General features: G+C 43.3%; 1 protein-coding gene across 2 annotated transcripts in view; it reads right to left on the bottom strand.

Annotated features, from left to right (window-relative positions):
* Positions 1–23,490, bottom strand: part of cntnap1 (contactin associated protein 1) — a 144,102-nt gene that overhangs the window by 19,189 nt on the left and 101,423 nt on the right. For both annotated transcript variants that reach the window (XM_051936380.1, XM_051936381.1), the window contains 5 exons: positions 22,802–22,975; positions 16,361–16,579; positions 11,756–11,995; positions 7,491–7,724; positions 715–842 (listed from right to left, as the gene is read on the bottom strand). In XM_051936380.1, coding sequence (XP_051792340.1) covers positions 715–842; positions 7,491–7,724; positions 11,756–11,995; positions 16,361–16,579; positions 22,802–22,975 — 995 coding nt within the window. The remainder of the gene's footprint in view (positions 1–714; positions 843–7,490; positions 7,725–11,755; positions 11,996–16,360; positions 16,580–22,801; positions 22,976–23,490) is intronic.

Genomic DNA, 23,490 nt, shown 5'->3' with positions numbered 1-23,490 from the left:
GCCATGATCTTATCTGAGAGCAACCACTGTGAGCCGGCAAGACACTCGAGAATCGGGACAAAATGGGATCTCATGGTTTAGGAGTAGTAACGTGACGACCTTCAGTGACACCGTTGTGATTTTATGTCACTTTAAATAAACAAAACACACACACACACACACACCCTGGAGCTCTCAAGTTGGGCTAAAATCACATAGTGTGTGCCCACCTTTATGGAACTGGAGAAGCAGATGCTTTGCAGAGAAATCATCCCCAGCCTTATCCCCTTGTGTCCAAATGCTGTGAGGTGGCGACAGGACCCACAGTGGCAAAGAAAAAGTAAATACAGTAATGTGTGTCATGTTAAGCTGACAGGGCTGGTTTGTGGTCAGTCTAGCTAAGGGCCAGGGGTCTCGGTAAAAGGTTGGCAGAGAATCTATGCTGTAGTGATAGGACATGAGGTGGCAGTGCCAGCTTATGCCATTTGCTTGAGCAGAGCCAGGGTAAGAAGCCAAGGATTCTGGGTGCTACATGCCGGGGTCACCGGGGCAACATTCCTATATTCAGAGTGGCAGTGCAATAGAACATTGAACTGTAAACCACAAAGCTGCCAGTTAAATCCCCACCCACTGCCCTGGCAGGATTCACTTGGTAGAAGTGCATCAACTAACCAAAGAGCTGAACTCATGGAGTGTCTTAAAAGGGCCACGTGGTGACCAGTGCTTATACTGTACCTCTATCCTGATGTCTCTGTCAGTCCGAGTGATGTTCACTATGTGAGGTTGTCCATCCGATAAATTCCTCTGGCTGGCGACAAAGGATGGACTCAGAAGTCCAAGTTTGTACCTCAGCTCCAGGCTCCCTAGAGATGGAGGAGTACAGGGAAAGAAGTGTAATGAGAGGCAGAATGCAGGAGGTGGCAGGGCTGGCTGGAAGAGAAGCATGCTGGGAGTCTTAACGGTCCAGGCGACAACAACCTGATCAGCCAGTGGAATGCACTTCTTTACTTTACCTTAACTTAATTTTAGTGTCATATAAAAATATCAGCGACATGAAATTAAGTTTGGTGAGGCTCATCCAGCTAAAACAACAAGCAAGGCAGATATACAGTGGGTTCACAAAGTACTCAGACCCCATGACTTTCTGCACACTTTATAATGTAGATTTTATTTTAAATGGATAAAAACTGCCATTCATGTCTATCAGTCTACACTCAATGGGAACTTTTGCAGCATTGGCACCACATTTCTAGTTTCTGGTCCTTTTATTTTTTTTAAATAAGCTCCAATTCCAGGTTACGTACTTTTCATTCAACCAGGAACTATCGTGGGTGGGGCTAAGGCAGTGAACTGTGCTGATTGGCTGACCAAAAGCACTGGCGCCATCTTACAAATCTGTCAGTAGTTTGGACTTTGGAGAGTCAGCAGTGAAGATGGCGCACCACAACACTCTTCATAGCTGCCTCCCTGGAGCAACGTGCCATGTACCACAAGACAATAATCTACCAATCCACCCCCCATGGACTTGTGATTGCCTCAACACAATAAGGTGGTGGGGGGTCCCCTGTGAACTCCCAAACGTGCCTCACTTCACACAAACTCACTCCTTATTTGTGGATCGCATATTTTGCATTAAGGGTAGCAACACCAAACCCAAACCCAAACGTGACCCGGGGCCAACACCATACAGGAACCCATTGGTTGCACAAAACAAAGTGCCTGTGGTGGGAAAACAACTAATAACCCATAATGATAAAGTGAACGCATGTTTTCAGAATAGTTTGCATATTTGTTAAAAAATTTAAACTGAAATCTCTCATTCCTAGAAAGCATTCAGACCATTAATCCAGTACTTTATAGAAGCCCCTTTGGCAGCAATTCCAGCTTTGAGTCTCCTTTGCTAAGTCTTTACAAGCTTTGCACACCTGGATTTGGTCAGTTGATCCCATTCTGCCTGGCAGGTCCTCTCAACGTCCATTAGATTGGATGAGAAACATCCATAAACTGTGCCATCTTCAGGTCTCTTCACGTGTTTTAAAGGGTTAAAGTCTGGACTTTGGATGGGCCACTCAAGGACAGTCATAGATTTTTCCAAAGTCCCTCCAGCCTTGTTTTGGCTGAATGTTTCAGGTCATTGTTGTGCTGAAAAGTGACCCATTGCCCCAGTTTGAGGAAGTGGGCACTCTGGTGCAGGTTTTCTTCAAGGACCTCCCTGCATTTATCCTTCCCTCAATTATGAGCAGTCTGCCAGCCCCAAACAGCACCCCAATAGCATGATGCTGCCACCAGCACATTGTCACTGTCAGGATGGTACTATAGGCAGCTGATGTACCGTGCCCGGCCTTCAGCAGACATAGTGCCTGGTGTTCTGCCTGGAGAGTTCAATATTTGTCTCATCAGACCAGAGACTCTTTCTCCTCCTGCTCTCGGAGTCCTTTAAATTGCCACATGTCATTTACTCAAGAGTGGCTGGGAAGCGCAAAGAGACTGCGTGCTTAGAACAGAACATGAATTGTTGTCGCCGCTTCCAATCGTCGTGGACATTGTGAGTGTTCTGTTATAAGCACACAGCTTCTTTGCACTTGTCGGCCACCGTATGGAGTGCTGCTCAGATGGTTGTCCTTCAAACAGGTTCTCCCATCTGGGCAGAGGACTTCTGAAGCTCTGTTAGAGTGACCATTGGGTTCTCGGTCACCCCCCTCTTAACTGGTTACTCACTTTAAATGAATGGTAAAGTCTAAGCAGCTCCCCGGTGGCTCCAAACTTCTTCCATTTCACAATTATTGAGGCCACTGTCCTCCTGGGCACACTCAAAGCTTTAGAATTGGATCTATCCCCTTACCGTATTTTATGCCTCGCCACAAATTGATCCTGGTGGTCAACAGAGAGTTCCTTGGACTTCATGGCATGACGTACAAATGTGCATGAACGTTTGTGAACCCTTTAGAATTTTCTATATTTCTGCATAAACTAGACAAAGAGCCCGTTTTTGACCACGTAAGATGAAACAGGCACGAGTGGAATAGTAATAAGTATAAGCACCACAAACCTGATATAGGTGTATTGAATGAATGCGTAATTAGGCCTCGAGCTGTAGTCGAAATCGCCTTTCAGGCCTCTAGAGCTTTAATCGAAGTCGCCTTTCTCTTTGAATTTTTGTGGCCGTAAATCTGCCGCCTGCCACGATGTCAGTCTCGTAAGGTTTTTTGGGCAGCTGCACAGAAGGCGACTGTGCGTTCGGCTTCGGACAGACGTGAGTGAGTGAGTGAGTGAGGAGACTGGCGAATTATGTATTAAGATATGACCTAAAACATCATCAGATTTTCACTCAAGTCCTAAAAGTTGATAAAGAGAAACCAGTTAAACAAATGAGACAAAAATATTATACTTGGTCATTTATTTATTAAGGAAAATAATCGAATATTACATATTTGTGAGTGGCAAAAGTATGTGAACCTTTGCTTTCAGTATCTGGTGTGACCCCCCTTTGCAGCAATAACTGCAACTAAACGTTTCCGGTAACTGTTGATCAGTCCTGCACACCGGCTTGCCCATTCCTCTGTACAGAACAGCTTCAACTCTGGGATGTTGGTGGGTTTCCTCACATTAACTGCTCGCTTCAGGTCCTTCCACAACATTTCAATTGGATTAAGGTCAGGACTTTGACTTGGCCATTCCAAAACATTAACTTTATTCTTCTTTTAACCATTCTTTGGTAGAACGACTTGTGTGCTTAGGGTCGTTGTCTTGCTGCATGACCCACCTTCTCGTGAGATTCAATTCATGGACAGATGTCTTGACATTTTCCTTTTGAATTCTCTGATATAATTCAGAATTCATTGTTCCATCAATGAAGGCAAGCCGTCCTGGCCCAGATGCAGCAAAACACCACCACCATGTTTCACAGATGGGATAAGGTCCTTATGCTGGAATGCAGTGTTTTCCTTTCTCCAAACATAACGCTTTTCATTTAAACCAAAAAGTTCTATTTTGGTCTCATCCGTCCACAAAACATTCTTCCAATAGCCTTCTGGTTTCTCCACGTGATCTTTAGCAAACTGCAGACGAGCAGCAATGTTTTTTTTGGAGAGCAGTGGCTTTCTCCTTGCAACCCTGCCATGCACACCATTGTTGTTGAGTGTTCTCCTGCTGGTGGACTCATGAACATGAACATTAGCCAATGTGAGAGAGGCCTTCAGTTGCTTAGAAGTTACCCTGGGGTCCTTTGTGACCTTGCCGACTATTACACGCCTTGCTCTTGGAGTGATCTTTGTTGGTCGACCACTCTTGGGGAGGGTAACAATGGTCTTGAATTTCCTCCATTTGTACCCAATCTGTCTGACTGTGGATTGGTGGAGTCCAAACTCTTTAGAGATGGTTTTGTAATCTTTTCCAGCCTGATGAGCATCAACAACTCTTTTGCTGAGGTCCTCAGAAATCACCTTTGTTCGTGCCATGATACACTTCCACAAACATGTGTTGTGAAGAGCAGACTTTGATAGATCCTGTTCTTTAAATAACACAGGGTGCCCACTCACACCTGATTGTCATCCCACCGGACTCAAATGTCACCTTCAAACTAACTGATAATCCTAGAGGGTCACATACTTTTGCCACTCACAAATATCTATCCATCCATCCATTTTCCAACCCGCTGAATCCGAACACAGGGTCACGGGGGTCTGCTGGAGCCAATCCCAGCCAACACAGGGCACAAGGCAGGAACCAATCCTGGGCAGGGTGCCAACCCACTGCATGACACACACAAACACACCAAGCACACACTAGGGCCAATTTAGAATCACCAATCCACCTAACCTACATGTCTTTGGACTGCGGGAGGAAACTGGAGTGCCCGGAGGAAACCCACGCAGACACGGGGAGAACATGCAAACTCCACACAGAGAGGACCTGGGAAGCGAACCCAGGTCTCCCAACTGCGAGGCAGCAGCGCTACCACTGTGCCACTGTGCCGCCCACAAATATCTAATATTCAATCATTTTCCTTAATAAATAAATGACCAAGTATAATATTTTTGTCTCATTTGTTTAACTGGTTTCACTTTATCTACTTTTCGGACTTGAGTGAAAGTCTGATGATGTTTTAGGTCATATTTAGGAAAGAAATATAGAAAAGTCTAAAGGGTTCGCAAACTTTCAAGCACAACTGTATGTCCTGACATGCAATGCAAATTGAGGGTCTTTCTACACATAGGTACATACATGTGTGCCTTTCAAAATGATGCCCAATCAATACAGTTGATATGTTAGCCGCAATGTATGAAACGCAGGCATTGTTTAGAATGCCTGGCAGTTTTGGGCAAAGTATAAAATATCTATCCATCATCCATCCATCCATCCATTTTCCAACCCGCTGAATCCAAACACAGGGTCACGGGGGTCTGCTGGTGCCAATCCCAGCCAACACAGGGCACAAGGCAGGAACCAATCCTGGGCAGGGTGCCAACCCACCGCAGGACACACACACACACACACACCAAGCACACACTAGGGCCAATTTAGAATCGCCAATCCACCTAACCTGCATGTCTTTGGACTGTGGGAGGAAACCCACGCAGACACGGGGAGAACATGCAAACTCCACTCAGGGAGGACCCAGGAAGCGAACCGTGCCACCCATAAAATATCTGAATTATTTTAATATTATATATACATTACCTAGGCATTGTATGTAATACCAAGGCATTATATAGAATGACAAATGCTATTTAGGCAAAGTATTAAAAGAGAGTCATGAAAAGGCTTTGATTGAAAAGACATATAAGAAGATGAAAGAAATTGCCACGTGACATTAGAAACGTCATTAGCGGGAGTATTTTATACTTTGCCGGTTTGTCTTTTGGCATTGCATAGAATGCCTAGGAAATGTGTGACAAATTAATCGTTTCATACTTTGATGTCCAATTTTCGGCATTCTATTCAATGCCTGCCTTTCATACATTGCCGGTAACAGATTCTCCTTGAGATGTTTCTAGAACCTGATTGGACTCCACATGTGGAGTCCAATCAGGTTGTAGAAACATCTCAAGGAGAATTAAAGCAAACAGGATCCACCTCACCACAATCTGGAGTGCCACAGGGAAGGGTCTGAATGATGATAAGAATCACAGATTTCGGTTTTCGACTCGAAATTTGGAAACCTCTCTGAAAACTCGCTTTCATTTTGTCATTATGGGTTATTGAGTGGAGACTGATGGGCAAAAATGGCAAACTTAACCATTTGAAATTAAATCAACACAAAAAAGTGTGCAGAAAGTCAAGGGGTCTTGACGCTTTTCTAAATCCACAGTAGTTGTGGTTATTTATGGAGTCCGTTTCAGATCTAAATAAATACAGGTTCTTATGTAACTTTCATATGGGTGATAGGTTCCACTATGGCATCACTCTGAAGAACCATGTTGGCACCTTTATTTTTAAAAGTGTAGTTAAGACCACAGAAGGCAGAAGCAGGTCGTTGTGATGGCTACCAGGCTAAAATAAATGGAAATTCCCTTCATCTGAATTTGTTTCTGAGCCAATTTTCTTGAAAATCCAGTAGTGGGCACTGAGTATTTTCAAGGACAACCCCACAATTATGATTTTAAGACTTTCAAGGGATTAATTAGGGGGTCCCACATATTTTGCACCATAATGTAGTCTCCCCTCCACTACTACTGCATGTTAAGCTGCTGCCCTCTTCCTAAATTCAAAGATCAGCCATCAACCCAACAAGAGACACCAGCACTGGACCACAACAAGTGAGCAGCTTGTGCCCAAATCCTGCATCCAAGTGCTGCTTACCCTTTGCCCACTCGGGTTAAGGGGGTAGGCCAGGGGTGTCCAGCTCCAGGCCTGATGGGCCGCAGTGGCTGCAGGTGAACCATCTTCTTAACTAGTGAGCCATTTTTGCTGCTGATTCACGTTTTAATTGACGTGACTCGGACCCCTTAGTTGTTTCTTAATGAGCAGCCAAACAATAATGAGACACAAAACAAGCCGCCACATGACCAGCTCACCTGAAAAATAAAGCAAGCTGAAGGTCTCGATGATGTTGGTATGCTCAGGTCACCAAACCATCTTAGAAAAAACAGAAAATCAGCAGGCTGCTGTGGCAGAACGAGAGCAGCAACGACTCCTGATATTCAATAATGGCTTTAATTAACGACAAGAATTAGCTTCTCATTAAGAAACTGGTTGGAGTGAAATTGGTTGGAGTTTGAAGTTCCAAGTTTAGCTGGTCGTCTGTCGGCTCTTTTCATGTCTCTTTTCTGTTTGGCTGCCATTTAATGAAGAAACGAATCAAATCAGAGGACTGAAAAACAGAGCTATTAAAATGAAGGGAAAAGGACTTCATTAGCAGTGAAAACTGATTAGGAAAAGGGTTAGAATGAAAACCTGCAGCCACTGTGGCCCACCAGGACCGGGAGTTGGACATACCTGGGGTAGACCTTTCCTGACTGTGTGTTTGGAATAAGAAAAGAGGAATTGCAGCACTCCTGTGCACATCCTACCATCTTTCCTGAGGATGAGTGCTATGTAGTCAGGAGTGAAGGAACTGATGTACATGAGGACGGCCGGGGACTGGGTGGTGCGGAAACTCAACGACATCTCCTCGCTGGTCTGGTTGTAGCCCAGGCTGAAGTTGTAAGCGTCCACGTAGCTGGCAAATTCTGCAGCGGCAGTGATGGCAGCCGAGCGGATGGTGTAACGCACCCACGTGCCCTGCTCAAAGTATGCGCCGATGTCTGAAAAACAGCACAACATGCACAGCAGAAGTTAAATTATAATGTTCACCCACACACCACTCTACTGACTGATGACTCCATTTTGGCAGACACCATTATTACAGACTTTTAAAAACCTGACCTTAAGTTTCCAGTATCTTTCCAAGTGAGCACCAGCACAGAGGTCCATCTAAAAACATCTTCACATAGAATCATTCACAAAGGTCTTTGGTGAGACATTTTATATATAGCGCCTTTCCTTGTAAACATCATCAAAGATTGACTTTTTTTACACAGCCCCTTTCACTGGAGTGCCCTCACCGTCTTTACATCTAGACATGTTTAGTTTATATAGCACCTTTCAGAGTGAGCACATTTTCTGGAGGCTGCTATCTCTATGTGATGTGGACGATGGCTGCGGGACGTTCAGTTCAGCAGGGACCTTACAGCCGCTCACCAGGATGTTCGGTACCACAGTACTCTTCCTGGCTATTAGCCTTTACCACATTTTCAGAATGGGGCAGAGACTGATGTGGGCGGGGTTATCGTCTCATTCGTGCAGAACAGGGGAGGGGGCGGGGTCTGCTGCTGCGGGATCACAAGGGGCGGGGACTGATTTCAATTTCCTGCCATTGTCATGTTTTAGCCCTGGCTAAGGACTGAAATCTCTTGTTTTATGTCCTCTTTGTTCATTTCTGATTCATTTCTCCGTATTGATTGTATTTATGCTTATTTGCAATTTTCTTTGTATTTGTTTTTGTCAGTGCCTTTGTTATGTGCCTTGTGATTTGTGGGTGGTACCCCATGAGGCGGGACCACCTGCCCTCAGCCCAATAAAGGGGAGGGTTTCCCACACTTTCTGGTGGTTCATTTGAATGCACTCGGGAGTTGCGGAGTGTCTTTTGTGTCTCTGTTTAGGCCAGGGGTGTCCAAACTGCGGCCCATGGTCCATTTTTAATTGGCCCACAACAAATTCTAAAAATATAATGAAATATGGCCCACACACGAAACTTGTTCTTAACCGTATTGTACTTCTTCGGTTTAACACAAGGCGGAGCGACTGTCTAGATCAAGGCAGCGTCTTCACAAACAAGTGCAACCAAAGAACAATTTTGCTACGGATGACCAAAAATGGCAGAACCAAAGAAACGCACAATAGCAAGTGAGTGCAGAAATTTTCAGACACGGTGGGAAAATGAATATTTCTTCCTAGAAGTCAAGGGCAAGTGTGTCTATTTGATTTGCAATGAAACTATTGCAGTAATGAAAGAGCATAATGTGTGTCGGCACTACGACAGCAAACATGCGACCTACACGTCCTACACTGGTGCCGAGCGAGAACAGGAAGTTAAGCAAATGGCAGCCGGTCTGCTAGCTCCACAACTATTTTGTTCTGTGCTAACAAAACACAAGAGAATGCCACATTAGCCAGTTACGAAGTAGCGCAACTCACTGCCCGTCACGGGAAACCTTTCTCAGATAGTGACGTCATAAAACAGCGCCTCACTAAAGTCGCAAGGAGTAATGTGCCCGGAGAAAATGCAGGAATTCAACAACGTGCGCTTGTCAAGAAACGCAGGTGTGCGGCGAATTGAAGATTTGTCAGCTAACTATCTTAAAACATCAAGTGTCAGATAGAGCTTGTGCGTTTGATTTTTACTTGATTGCATGTGATGACAGCACTTTATAATACAACAAATGAAAACCCATTAATGGAGAGCTGTGATGCTGTTTTTTCTTTAAGCATCTTCAATTATGAAACATAATTTACCGATATTTGACTGATTCAATAGAGCTCACCTCTAGTGGGTGCCGCAGCCCTTCATATATTTCTCTGTAAGTGTCCCCCAGGGAAAAAAGTTTGGACACCCCTGGCTTAGGCTAATTGTGTTTTTCTGGATTGTTGACCATGCCTTGGGTTGCCTTTGCTGGTGACTCCTTTTTACCTTTTTGGGCTACACAGAGCGTCGTGTTTTTCAGAGCATGTTCATTAAGAAAGCCTCTTTAATTTTATACAGATTCTACATAGCCCTCTGTGTTACTAGCCGGGTTTTTTTTTCCCCACTGGGATTTCCCCCTCTAGTGGGCATTTTTGGAACTGTTCAGGGCTCAATGTGCTTGGGAACTCTAGCGTGTCACAAAATTTGTATTCCGTAATCCTCCTCCTGCTGCGAGACGTCGGAGTGTTAGCATTATGACATTAGATGTGTATTTATTCAATCAGTTTGCTAGTAATGATATTCAGTTCTCATGTAATGATATTATTTGTTTATTCAGAACCCTACATGATAAATTCAATCCCCTATCAAAGCCGAATGCAGCAGTATAATCTTCATCTTCCTTCGACTGCTCCTGGGCCCGTCTTAATGTATGGGCACTGATGGGGGTCCCCAGTGTTTCTGATGCCTATGCATGTTTCTGTTCTGCTATCAAAACAGGGGTCTCACTGCACTGCTTTGCCCGGGGGCCTATGATGCTGCTAAGATGGCCCTGGCTGCTCCCGTCAGGGGTCACCACAGCAGATCATCTTCTTCCATATCTTCCTGTCCTCATCATCTTGCTCTGTCACCCCCATCACCTGCAGGTCCTCTCTCACCACATCCATAAACCACCTCTTAGGCCTTCCTCCGTTCCTCTTCCCTGGCAGCTCTATCCTTAGCACCCTTCTCCCAATATACCCAGCATCTCTCCTCTGCACACGTCCAAACTAACGCCATCTCACCTCTCTAATGCACTATGTAAACTGAAACCATTTTTGAGTAGGGAGTACCAGCACTTATGGTGAAGGACTATGACTTCAGAAAGTATTCAGACCCCTTGACTTTTTCCACCTTTTGTTTGTGCAAAAATCATTTAAATTCAGTTTTTCCCTCATCAAACAACTCTCAATACCCCAGAATGACAAAACAAAAACAAGATTTCAGAATTGTTTGCACATTTATTAAGAATAGAAGGTTGAAATACCTCATTGATACGAGAATTCAGATCCTATACTATATGACACTTGAAATTTGGCTCAGGTATTCTCTTGATCACCGCTGACCTTCACCAATCTGGGCTTTATGATAGTCAGATGACACATAATGATGATGAGGAGGCAGATGACACATAAAAACCCACTTAGAGTTGGCAAAAAATAAATAAATAAAACCTAAAGGACTCTGTGATTGTGAGAAACAAGACTCTCTGGTCTGATGAAACCAAGCTTGAACTGTTTGGCCATGAATTCTGGTGGAAGCCAGGCACCCGCTCGTCACCTGCTGATCTGCTGTGGACTCACACCACCAAGCATCTCAGTTTGAAGGTCTGCGTGGTGGTGAACTGCTGGTGGTGAGCTGCAAACCCGCGTTCCCTGGTTTGGATGTGTGTCTCTTATGATGTCAGCTGACCTTTCTTCTTGCAGCGTCGCCACCTGTGTGATTAGCATTCCAACAGTGAAGCAGGGTGATGGTAACATTAGGGTCTTGAAGACTAGACGGGGTCAAGAGAAAGTTGAACAGAGCAAACTACAGAGATATCTTTAATGAAAAGCTGCTCCAGAGCGGGCTAAAGGTTCTAAAAGCAAAGACAACACAGGGGTGGGCTCAGGGACAACTCCTGGAATGTGCTTGAGTGGTCCAGCCAGTGCCTGGACTTGAACTCAAATCAAATATCTCTGGAGAGACCTGAAAATCGCTGTCTCCCTGAGGGTCTCCATACAACCTGACAGAGCTTGAGAGGATCCACAGAGAAGAATGGCTACAATGCCCAAATCCTAAAGCTTGCTGTGTCAAACCCAAGAAGACTCCCGGCTGGGATTGCAGGGTCCGAACACTTGTCTCAATGGGATGTTTCAGTTTTTTATGTCTAACAACAAAACTGTGTCAAAAGTGAAGGGGTCTGAAGTACTATCTGAAGGCACTGGAGTTGACCTCCCCCCCCCCCCATTCCAAAGCTCCTTAAAGTTAATCGCCTAGTCATCATAAGAACAATGCATTACCAAAAAAAAACAAAATCACCAAAACCACCCAAAGCACCTTTTCTATTTGTATGAGGACTGGGCCGGAGCTCACCTCTGTGGCAGAACATCCCATCATAGGCCGTGTTGTTGCAGTCGCACTCATAGGCGCTGTACCTCTCGATGCACCGGCCTGCGTTCCGACATGGCACCTTGGGGTTCCAGCAGAAACCAGTGCAGTTCTGCTTTATGCCTTCCTTGTCGTTGGCTTTGCCCTCCAAATCCAGTGTGACCCCGTTCATCCGTAATCCCCGCAGGCAGCCCAGGAAGCCCTGCACCTTGTTCTCAGCGGCACCTGTCAAGGGACGAGAAGGTCATTAAAGAACACGTCTTCATCTCAGACTGCCTTCTGTCTGTTTCTCCTCAACAGCTAAACGGTCCCTCTGTCAAATTTAAAATCATCAATGCAGTAGAAGACAAGCTGTTCCCATTACTGATGAGTGAGAAAAGCCCTGTGCAGGACAAGCAGCACACCTCATATCAGGGACACCCCTGACAAATTGTTAATCTGAAAGGTAAGTCAATAATTATCCACATTTTTGTGATATTTTTGTTTGGGTTGGTGGTACAACGTGTGGGAACCAGGAGTGTGTCTGTGGTCACAGAGGTGAAGCTTTGACCTCCACGTACCCTTTTTGTTTCTTTTCTTGGAGCAGACATGGCCGCTCCATTCTCCGTTTGCAGTGAGTAGTGATCAGCTTTTTATGGTATCAAGGTATCATGGAGTTGTAATGCTGGGGGGGCGGGGTCCACAAAACCAAAACCGCGTTATCAAGCCGAAACGGTTCAGCTGATGGTAATGAATCTGGTGAGTCGTTCAGGACTGGCTCGACTTACAAGGATGACTACATTACACCTCGGTGATTCACCAGAAACACGATGGAAATTGTGATGGGTACAGTGGTCTCGATGGGGCAAAGCGCAAAAGCAAATAAAGATGATAAAATGAACATTAAAAAGGGCGAGACTAAAGTGAATCATTTCCAGTGCTCATTTCACACCCTCACTTTCTAATGTTAATTTCAGGCTCTCACTTCTTATTGTTAATTTCACACTCTGGATTTTTAATGTCAACTTAACGCTCTGACTTTTTAATGTTAATTTAATGCTCACTTTTTGTTCATTTCATACTTTTGATTTTTTATTGTTAGTTTCACACTCTGTATGTTTAATGCAAATTCCCTTTTTATTGTTAATTTTGGGCTCTCGCTTTTTTGTTAATTTCACACTCTGGATTTGTACTGTTAATTTCAAGCTCTCTCTTTTTAATGTTACTTTCACACTGGATTTTGAATGTAAATCTCATGTTCTTACTTTTTAATGTTAATTTCTTGCTCTCATCATTTGTTAATTTCACACTGTGGAATTTTAATGTTAATTTCATATACATATACAGTGGTGTGAAAAACTATTTGCCCCCTTCCTGATTTCTTATTCTTTTGCATGTTTGTCACACTAAATGTTTCTGATCATCAAACACATTTAACCATTAGTCAAATATAACACAAGTAAACACAAAATGCAGTTTTTAAATGATGGTTTTTATTATTTAGGGAGAAAAAAAATCCAAACCTACATGGCCCTGTGTGAAAAAGTAATTGCCCCCTTGTTAAAAAATAACCTAACTGTGGTGTATCACACCTGAGTTCAATTTCCGTAGCCACCCCCAGGCCTGATTACTGCCACACCTGTTTCAATCAAGAAATCACTTAAATAGGAGCTGCCTGACACAGAGAAGTAGACCAAAAGCACCTCAAAAGCTAGACATCATGCCAAGATCCAAAGAAATTCAGGAACAAATGAGAACAGAAGTAATTGAGATCTATCAGTCTGGTAAAGGTTATAAAGCCATTTCTAAAGCTTTGGGACTCCAGCGAACCACAGTGAGAGCCATTATCCACAAATGGCAAAAACATGGAACAGTGGTGAACCTTCCCAGGAGTGGCCGGCCGACCAAAATTACCCCAAGAGCGCAGAGACGACTCATCCGAGAGGTCACAAAAGACCCCAGGACAACGTCTAAAGAACTGCAGGCCTCACTTGCCTCAATTAAGGTCAGTGTTCACGACTCCACCATAAGAAAGAGACTGGGCAAAAATGGCCTGCATGGCAGATTTCCAAGACGCAAACCACTGTTAAGCAAAAAGAACATTAGGGCTCGTCTCAATTTTGCTAAGAAACATCTCAATGATTGCCAAGACTTTTGGGAAAATACCTTGTGGACTGATGAGACAAAAGTTGAACTTTTTGGAAGGCAAATGTCCTGTTACATCTGGCGTAAATGGAACACAGCATTTCAGAAAAAGAACATCATACCAACAGTAAAATATGGTGGTGGTAGTGTGATGGTCTGGGGTTGTTTTGCTGCTTCAGGACCTGGAAGGCTTGCTGTGATAGATGGAACCATGAATTCTACTGTCTACCAAAAAATCCTGAAGGAGAATGTCCGGCCATCTGTTCGTCAACTCAAGCTGAAGCGATCTTGGGTGCTGCAACAGGACAATGACCCAAAACACACCAGCAAATCCACCTCTGAATGGCTGAAGAAAAACAAAATGAAGACTTTGGAGTGGCCTAGTCAAAGTCCTGATCTGAATCCAATTGAGATGCTATGGCATGACCTTAAAAGGCGGTTCATGCTAGAAAACCCTCAAATAAAGCTGAATTACAACAATTTTGCAAAGATGAGTGGGCCAAAATTCCTCCAGAGCGCTGTAAAAGACTCATTGCAAGTTATCGCAAACGCTTGATTGCAGTTATTGCTGCTAAGGGTGGCCCAACCAGTTATTAGGTTCAGGGGGCAATTACTTTTTCACACAGGGCCATGTAGGTTTGGATTTTTTTTTCCCCCTAAATAATAAAAACCACCATTTACAAACTGCATTTTGTGTTTACTTGTGTTATATTTGACTAATGGTTAAATGTGTTTGATGATCAGAAACATTTTGTGTGACAAACATGCAAAAGAATAAGAAATCAGGAAGGGGGCAAATAGTTTTTCACACCACTGTATGTGTGTATTTTTTGTTTTTGCCATAGTCTAAGTGTATGTAGCTAAGCTCGCTATCAGTATTCGTTTGATTAGCCTGCACTTTCTCACTATCAGACTACATTACTCTTCCTAATCTGGTTAAAGCACACAAACGCTGTGCTACCTGATATGTGTAGCTGCTGGTCCGTGTCCCTCAGTATTTCATCCTTGATAACCCTACTGTGATAATTCACAGAGGAAAACTCGAATTGTGATTTTTTTTTTTTATTTTTGCCATAACGCGACCAGTCTATCCTTCATCGTGGATGGACTCTTCTTCCTTACCTGACCTCGAAGCCAACATAACGGATAGTTTGAAAGAGAGGTCTGGCATTTCATGTCCTATCCTGGAGGGTGGCATGCAGGGACAGTGTGGCAGAAAAGGCAGGACAGAAGTTCCTTTCCTGGCCGAACAATACAGGCACATCCCAACCAGAAAAGGGAACACTAACTAAACATCTTGGTCAGGAAGGCAGCAAAAATAAGGGACTCTGTGTGATAACATCCCCAAGTACACAGAGTTGTAGCATCCATTTTGCAAGCTCCCATCTGGACACCCACAGGGCAGTATGTGGAGTTGTAGGCTCATGGGGATGAAACTTGTGGAAGGTGACCCAAAGCGTGTGATTCAAGTTAAGCAATTAATAGTAATAATAGTGGTAATTCCTTACATTTATTTCGCATTTTTCTCAACACTCAAAGTTCTTTCCATAGAGAGTGGGGAGCCACTTCAACCACCACCAACGTGTAGCACCCACCTGGATGATGCAATGGCAGCCATTTCACAATCCAGTACACTCACCACACATGAGCTGTTAGGAGGTGAAGGGGTACGAGAGACTTAACCAAGTAAAACAAAAAGTGTATGGAGACTGAAAATCAGGTCCAGTGAATAACATCTGAGATCAATCTGTGTCTTAACTAGATAGATAGATAGATAGATAGATAGATAGATAGATAGATAGATAGATAGATAGATAGATAGATAGATAGATAGATAGATAGATAGATAGATACTTTATTAATCCCATAACTATTAGTTTGACATGACTACTTATGAAGATAAAGTAGCCTTAACACAAGTAATGTGTGGTAACATGATGTGTGTGGTGCTGGGAAACATGGAGTTTGAAACTCTTTAGCAGAGGTGGATTGAAACTTTTGGTCTCAGCTATATCACGGCTAAAAGCACCCCCCAGAAAATATGACAAATCATATCATGAAAACCTTAACTAGATAGATGGACTTCAGGTAAACCCCATTTTACACATTTAACGACAGCCATGTGTGTTGCCAGAAATGAACAAAACTAAAAAGGTGCCGTAAATCAGTTTTGATGTTGAAAGGTGAAAACTGAGTGCCAGCACACGTGAAGCGCTCCATTCTAGGATGGATGACGTGAACACAAACATCTGTTCTCCATAACCGTAACACACAAGCCTAAGGCGACCTAGTTTGTGCAGAGAGCGCATCTCCTGGCAGGGTCCATCCGAACAAAGGTGCCAGCTGTGCCCAGCATGTCTCTGAATCATCCGAGACGCCACCCCTCGAAACGACCTCTTAAGAGTTTCCTGCCCCTCAAAGTCTCCCCACTCTTGAGGTCTCCCCTGCTCCGCATTGGACACGTACCCACCAGGAGTGGCTTGTTAAACTCCATGCTGATGTAAGTGTGTGGAGGAAATCTGCGCACCACCCACGTCATGTTATCCACCTTGATCCTGGCCAGCTTGGCGTTGATCTCAGCCTTGACGTAGTGCCATTCGTCATTGTTAAGGGGAAAGGAGGACCTGAAGGTCACATTGTCGATGCCATCGCCCACATTAAACACAAAAGCCATGTCTGTTGTTGCTAGAATGAGAAAAAAAGAAAAGAAAATGAGGGCTCAGCAGAAATTACTCAATCAGAAAAAGTCAGTATTTGCTACTTCCTTCCTTCCTTCTTTCTTTTTTTCTTTCTTACTAGGGGGCTCTCCTCCCTGCTCGCTTTGCTCGCCCACCCCTGGGTTTGTTTTACCAGATATACAATTTAAAGAGATTGTTATTTTCAAGGAAGTTGTTACATATGCATTATTTTCACTTTCACTTTAAAACTTTTGTCAAAACAATACTTGTCCTTTATTTCCGGCCCCGGGCGTGGTTAAATCTCTTTCTCGCAGGACGTATAACGCTGCTCGCGTTGTGAAGGGGGGGGGGGGGGGGGGCGTCGGCTGAACACACGCTAAGGAGATGCCGTCGGATCATCTGCTGTCTTGCTACTGCTGGCGAGCTGCGTGTTCTTTTTGTCGCGCTGCATGTCGATCATTTAAAAGCCTGTACAGCAGCTGTCCTTTTGTCACTTCGTGTCCTTGCTGCTCTGTTTGTAAGGAGGTGGGCGGTGTGAGGGCTGCACGCATGCTAAGGAGAAGCAGTCGGATCATCTGCTGGCTTGCTGCTGCTGGCAAGCTGCGAGTTCTGCTTGTCGTTGTTTTAAGAGCTGGGAGCACATGAAACGTGTCTGCTAAAAGCATTCCAACATCTGCTTGGTTAGATGTCCGTGAACTTGTGTTAAATGTTGTCTCACTGCCTTGTCTCGCGTGACATTAAAGTGTCTCTCGCGGGAAGTCAAATTGTCTTCCAAGATGATCACGTCTCGTCTCCCTAGTCTCCCTCCCAAATTTATTTTTTTTTTTTATAATAGAGAGATAAGCCATTTCTCAGTAGAAATAAACACCAATTATACACAAAGGCGCATTCCTCCAAAAACACACCACCATAACACATTAAGTGTACGATTCTGTAGAATATTTTTTTCACTTGAGTACCATCAAAAATTGAATTCATCCATCAACCTTCTAACCCACCCATCCACTTCAGTTTGGTGGGCAGGCACCTTTTGCCATAAATCAATCCTGGCATCAACAACAACAATCTTCCAGCTTGCTGAACAGTGTAAAAAGTGAAGAGGCAGTACTCCACATTCTTAAAATCCCCGGCTCTTTTAACGGCACTTCACTGGGTTGTGCACTTCCTCGTACATCCATTGCTTGACAAAGAACCATTTCATTCTGGGAAGGGCTTTCAAAAATGATATGCGGACAAAACAGAACTCTTGAATGTACACTAGGGCTAGCTGGCAGAGTATGACAGATCCAGAACATCTGAACTTAGGGTGTGTTATTGTGCACAATTATTGTCCTTTTAAAATCGGGGGTGTTTGTTAGTTTTTTTCGCATACCCCTTGGGGTCAGAGCGCAGGGTCAGCCATTGTACAGCGCCCCCTGGAGCAATTACAGGTTAAGGGCCTTGCTCAAGGGCCCAGCAGAGTAGGATCTCTTTTTTGGCACTGACGGGGATTCGAACCAGCAACCTTCGGGATACCAGCACAGATCCTTAGCCTCAGAGCCACCACTCCGCCCGCATACTCGGCTTCTGAACTGTGCCTTAATGTGTCTCTGCTATGTGATTTTATGGCTTGTGACTTTCCTATCCTTTTCCGTTACCTTTTTGTTATTAATGTGTTCACACTTTGGTTAACACAAGGTTGTGTTCAAATGTGCTTCATAAATAAATTTGCCTGCATGCAGCCTTTGGGAGACAATAGAGAAACACGGAGAGCGTGTTTTCTGATTGAATAGGTGACTTGTGGAGACCAGGGCACAGCATCCACAAACAATACTGTATCAACAAAACAAAACAAAAACCTTACGTTACTCATTTTGTGTTATCCGTGTGTTGTGGTGTGAAATTTTGTATACAAGTTGATAAATATTTTGTATGTCTTTATCTGTAAGTCAGACAAAGTAAATGTAATATTATTGTTTTATTTCATTGATATGCTTTCATGTCTAACCAAAACCAAGTCATCCAGTTGCATACTTGCAACGTCCCAAACGCGTGTATTTTTACTAAAACACGGTGAAATAAACCAGTTCAGCTAAAAAGGAACAAACTCCGACACGAATGAGCGTTTGAATTGAAGCCCCGCCTCCCCACTGCATTCATTGGTCAGAATTCCAGCCCTATAACTGCTGATTCATTGGCTAAAATTGTGCTTATCAACACAAAGTGTGCAGAGAAATGTAAAACTTAGGATTAAAAGTAAGAAAGAAAAAAAAAACAAATTGAAAACATTATTATTATTATTACCTTGTGTAATCAGAATATAAGTTTAAGGTCACTGTGCTCTGTGCAAATATTTTAAATCGGTTTTTCTTTTCTTTGTACATGCACAGCTGAGCCAGATTTAGTACAAAGGGGTTCAGCATTTAGAACTGCTAGGCCAAGCATAGGACAAGATAGACAAAGACAAATGGGCAATGTGCCCTATTTCTGTGTGTCACAGTCAGCATGACATTGGAATTTCTCTTTGCCTTGTTTGGAATGGCATGATTTTATCTAAGTAAGGGCCTGCACATGGAGAAAGAGTATAAAGCCTTGGAACATTGCCCGGCACACCTTTGAAGCCGACGGACGGATGGGAGATAACGTCATCTGATCCTGAAAATCCTTCCAGCACAGTGACGCAAATGGCAGACTCTACACAAAGGTCTTGTCATGGCTTCCCGTCTGTTATGCCACATAAATCGTCATTAAAGAAAGCTAAGTTATTTTCTCTTATGTTATTTCTTACTGCCGTATCACTATGGGAGGGATATCGCCTCTTTATAATATATCTATTTAGGTTCAGGTTACTTAAGACGTCACAATTGAAGATGTGAGTTCCAAAATCTGCTAATTACACCTTCTGGTAAAATTTAGTGAACATGTGATTGTGACTTTTCATGCAGTTGGTCATGCGCCGAAAATATGTCTGAGCTTCAAAACCTGCTAATTGCAACAGTGTAGCGCTATAGTTTTAGGGATTTAGTTTCAAAATCTGTCTACGGACACAGATTTTCCTATTTATCTCCAAACTTTATCTTTTGTACTTAGCTGATTTTGGAACTGAGCTCTTCAATTACAAAAGAACTTATTCCAATCAGGGAGCTAGTGCCCCCTGCTGGATGGACCTGGGCATATCTGAGACGCTTCCACAAACAGAAGGTCAGCTCACCCAGGCCATTCCACAGACCACCACTATATAGGTATGCTAGTTGTGGATATGAATGTAATGACAGGAGGTGCTTCTTCCTTTCAACTGGTCAGTCACGTCTTGAGCACATTTCATTTTTGGTTCCAGGAAGGTTTACCTGCGTTGTGAGGGAGCATCAGTTACGGCACTACGGCCATGTGGCGCGATTCCCTGAGGATGATCCAACTTGTAGGATCCTCACTGTTGGGGACCCAAGTGGCTGGACCCGGCCAAGGGGTCGCCCACGTAACACCTGACTGCAGCAGATAGAGGGTCACTTCCGGAGGGTGGGACTGGACCGCGTGTGTGCCTGGGGGGGTTGCCAACTAGGATCCCGAGCTGTTTCGTCGTATGGTGGGTGCGGCAATGCGCTGTACCAGTGTCTGCTCCCCAACTTCATATGACTTGTGGTTTCTTTAACAACTAGCTACAGTTCCTGTCAAGATATTTGCTATCTGTTGTTCTGTGTGTACCTTCAGCACCTTTCATCTGTATTCGTGTGCGTGTGAACGTCTCTTCACCGGCGCTCCCTTTCTCAAGCTCGTTCTCAGACTCTGTCTACCTTTCTTACAGCCTGTCTAGTTTTCTACTTGCCATATTTGAAGGCGACGCTCTCAGTGTGCCTCGTGCATCTCACACCCGCACTTCCTCTTTCAATCGCGTCACCAAAGCCAAACTGACCAATCAGATTGTTCAGAGGGATTGGACACACAAACCTTAGTGTTTTATTATTAATAGTCAGATCCTTAAGTATTTGGCTCTGTGCGCCACCACAATGGATTTGAAACAAAGCAATCAAGATGTGATTGAAGTGTAGACTCTCAGCTTTAAATCAAGGGGTGTAACAAAAATATCGTATGAGCTGTTTAGAAAAGACAGCCATTTTTATACACGGGCTCAAAAGTATTTTGACAAACTAACATAATCATAAAAATAATGATCTGTTACATACGTGTGTATGGCAGGCAGCTAAAGAGCTCGAAAGAAGATGATTCCATGCCAAACCAGGGGATGGCAGAGTGCACTAATCCCTTCTCTTTTGACCCTGCAGACCAAACATGGAAAATCCCGCCAGGGCTCGATGACATAACGTCCAGTTCCAGGCCCGATAATGTCACTTCCGGTTCCTGTTCAGATTACATCATTTCCCCTGCTTGACTTTAAAACCCGCCATATTCCTTCTGTCAATCAGTTCTGTTTTGGACTCGCATCTGTAACAAGCTTGCATTTATCTTTTTCTTTTGCCTGTATTGCAGCCATACTCTGAGTATACGGGAGGCTGCCCCAAACCTTCTTCTGTGTCCAGGCTTATTCTTTCCACAAATTATTTTCAATATTTGATTGAAAATCCTTTGCAGTCAATGACTGCCTGACATCTGAACCCATGACCATCTCCAAGTGTCGAGTTTCCACCCTATGTATGCTTTGCCAGGCCTTTACTTCAGCGCTCTTCAGTTGCTGCTTGTTCTTTGGACTTTCTGCCATCAGTTTTGCTTTCAACAAGTGAACTGCATGTCCAGTTGGGTTGAGGTCAGTCGATTGTCTTGGCCATTGAAGAATATACTACTACTTTGTGTTGAAAGGCACTTGGTATGCTGACACAGTATGTTTTGGCTCGTCGTCCATCTGTACTGTGAAGCGACGTCCTACCAGTTTTGCAGCATTTGTCTGACTATGAGCATACAGTATGGTGTCCTGGACACTTCAGAATTCATTCTACTACTTCTGCCAGCAGTCACATCATCAATAAACACCAGTGACTGACTTCCATTGGCAGCCATGCATGACCAGGCCATAACATAGCCTCCACCATTTTTCACAGATGATGTGGTACTCATCAGATCATGAGCCGTTTCTTCTTTTCTCCACACTCTTGTCTTTCAGACATTCTGGTACATATTGATCTTAGTTTCCTTTGTCCAAAGAAAATTGTTCCAGAACTGCACAAGCTTTTAAAAAATGTTTTCTGGCCATGTCTAATCTGTCCTTCCTAAGTTTGATGTTAACCAGTGGTTTGCTTTCTGTCTTTACTTCAGTGAAGTCTTCTCTTGATTGCAGACTTTGGCTATGATAGGCCTACCTCCCACAGACCGTTCTTGGTTTGGCTCAATGTTGTGAATTGGTTCTTCTTAACCAAGGACAGAATACTGCAATCATTTGACTTCTGTAGTTTTCTAGACCTTCTAGTGTTGCTGAGCTCACCAGTGCATTTCTTCTTTTTAAGAATGTACCAGACAGTTGGTTTGATTGATCTTTGTGTTTCTTTCATCTCTTGGACGGGTGTGTTTTGTTTTTCTCTGTCTAATGATATCCTGTTTGTTACTTGCATGCACAGGACCTCATATTAAGAGTTCACTGAGTCCCACATTTGAAATCAACTGCAGACCTTCTACCTGCTTAATAGTTTATAAAAAATGAGGGACCTGCTCACACCTGATTCTGGAACAGCTTGTCACTCAAATGTCCAAATACTGCAAATGGGGGGGCTATACGGAAAAATTGCTGTCATTCCTAAATGGCTCATACAAGCTGAAAGTCTGCACTTCAACCACATAATGACTGTTTCATTTCAAATCCATTGTGGTGGTGTTCAGGGCCAAAATTATGAAAACTGTGTCATCATCCATGGACCTGACTGTAGATAGATATTTTAGTAAAAATGCAACTTGTGAAAAAATGACTGGATAACTTGACATGTGGATTGTTAAACACAAGTAAGTGGAGATTTTTTTTTAATTGACTTATTAATATTATTTGCTGGGTCCAAAGTTGGTCACCATAAACTTCTATTCTATTAGAAACTGTGTGATATCCATTCTGTATGAAAATGTGAGATGACATTTTTTTTCTCAGCCTTCACTACAAACTTCACAGGTTAAGTAACATAAAAAACTAATCATATTTGGGAGGAGTATTCCTTTAACACTGCAGCACACCCCAGTGAGTCATTGTCTTTGACAGGATCTGAAAGGGGGCGCTAAAGAGCCAGCTGCTGTGGTTTATGGTGGCAGGCACACTTACTGTTCATTTCCAGTCGGATGAAGTTGTAATGTCTGTACCCAGAATTCTCCAGGAAAACCCCAAAATCTGCTGTGGTTTTGAAATAGAAGGAGATATCTGCACTGGTCCCCGGTCTGAAAGTTGGGAAGAGCATGTGTGTCACTTTTTGAAAGGTTACCGTGTTCCAGGTGTTTCCTGTATGAAAGCAGAGCAGAGATAAATATAATCAGGGTGGTGGATTTGGGCTTCTCAGTGAGCTGAAAAAGAGACAGCCATTTAATCAATTTAATTTGGGTTTGCTTTGACCCATCTCTACATTTTTACAAATTGAGTTTCATGGGGTTATTGGGGAGCCAAAGGGGTGCCTGGCAAGAGGAGGGATAAGGTACTGTGAAGAAAAAAAATTATGTATATCTCTTTATATACATACATATATACACATATATATACACATATAAACATATATAAATACACATATATATACATATATACACATATACATATACACATACATATATATATACACATATACATACATATATACATACATATACACATATACATTCATACATATACACATATATATACACATATATAAGCATACATATATATAAGTATACATATACAGTATATATATATATATATATATACACATACATATATATATACACATATATACACATATATAAGCATACATATATACATATACA

The sequence above is a fragment of the Erpetoichthys calabaricus genome, chromosome 14 (genome assembly GCF_900747795.2).
Source record: "Erpetoichthys calabaricus chromosome 14, fErpCal1.3, whole genome shotgun sequence".
Classification (NCBI taxonomy): domain Eukaryota; kingdom Metazoa; phylum Chordata; class Cladistia; order Polypteriformes; family Polypteridae; genus Erpetoichthys; species Erpetoichthys calabaricus.
Note: the sequence above shows the minus strand (reverse complement) of the source record. Positions and strands in the feature narration are given on the sequence as shown.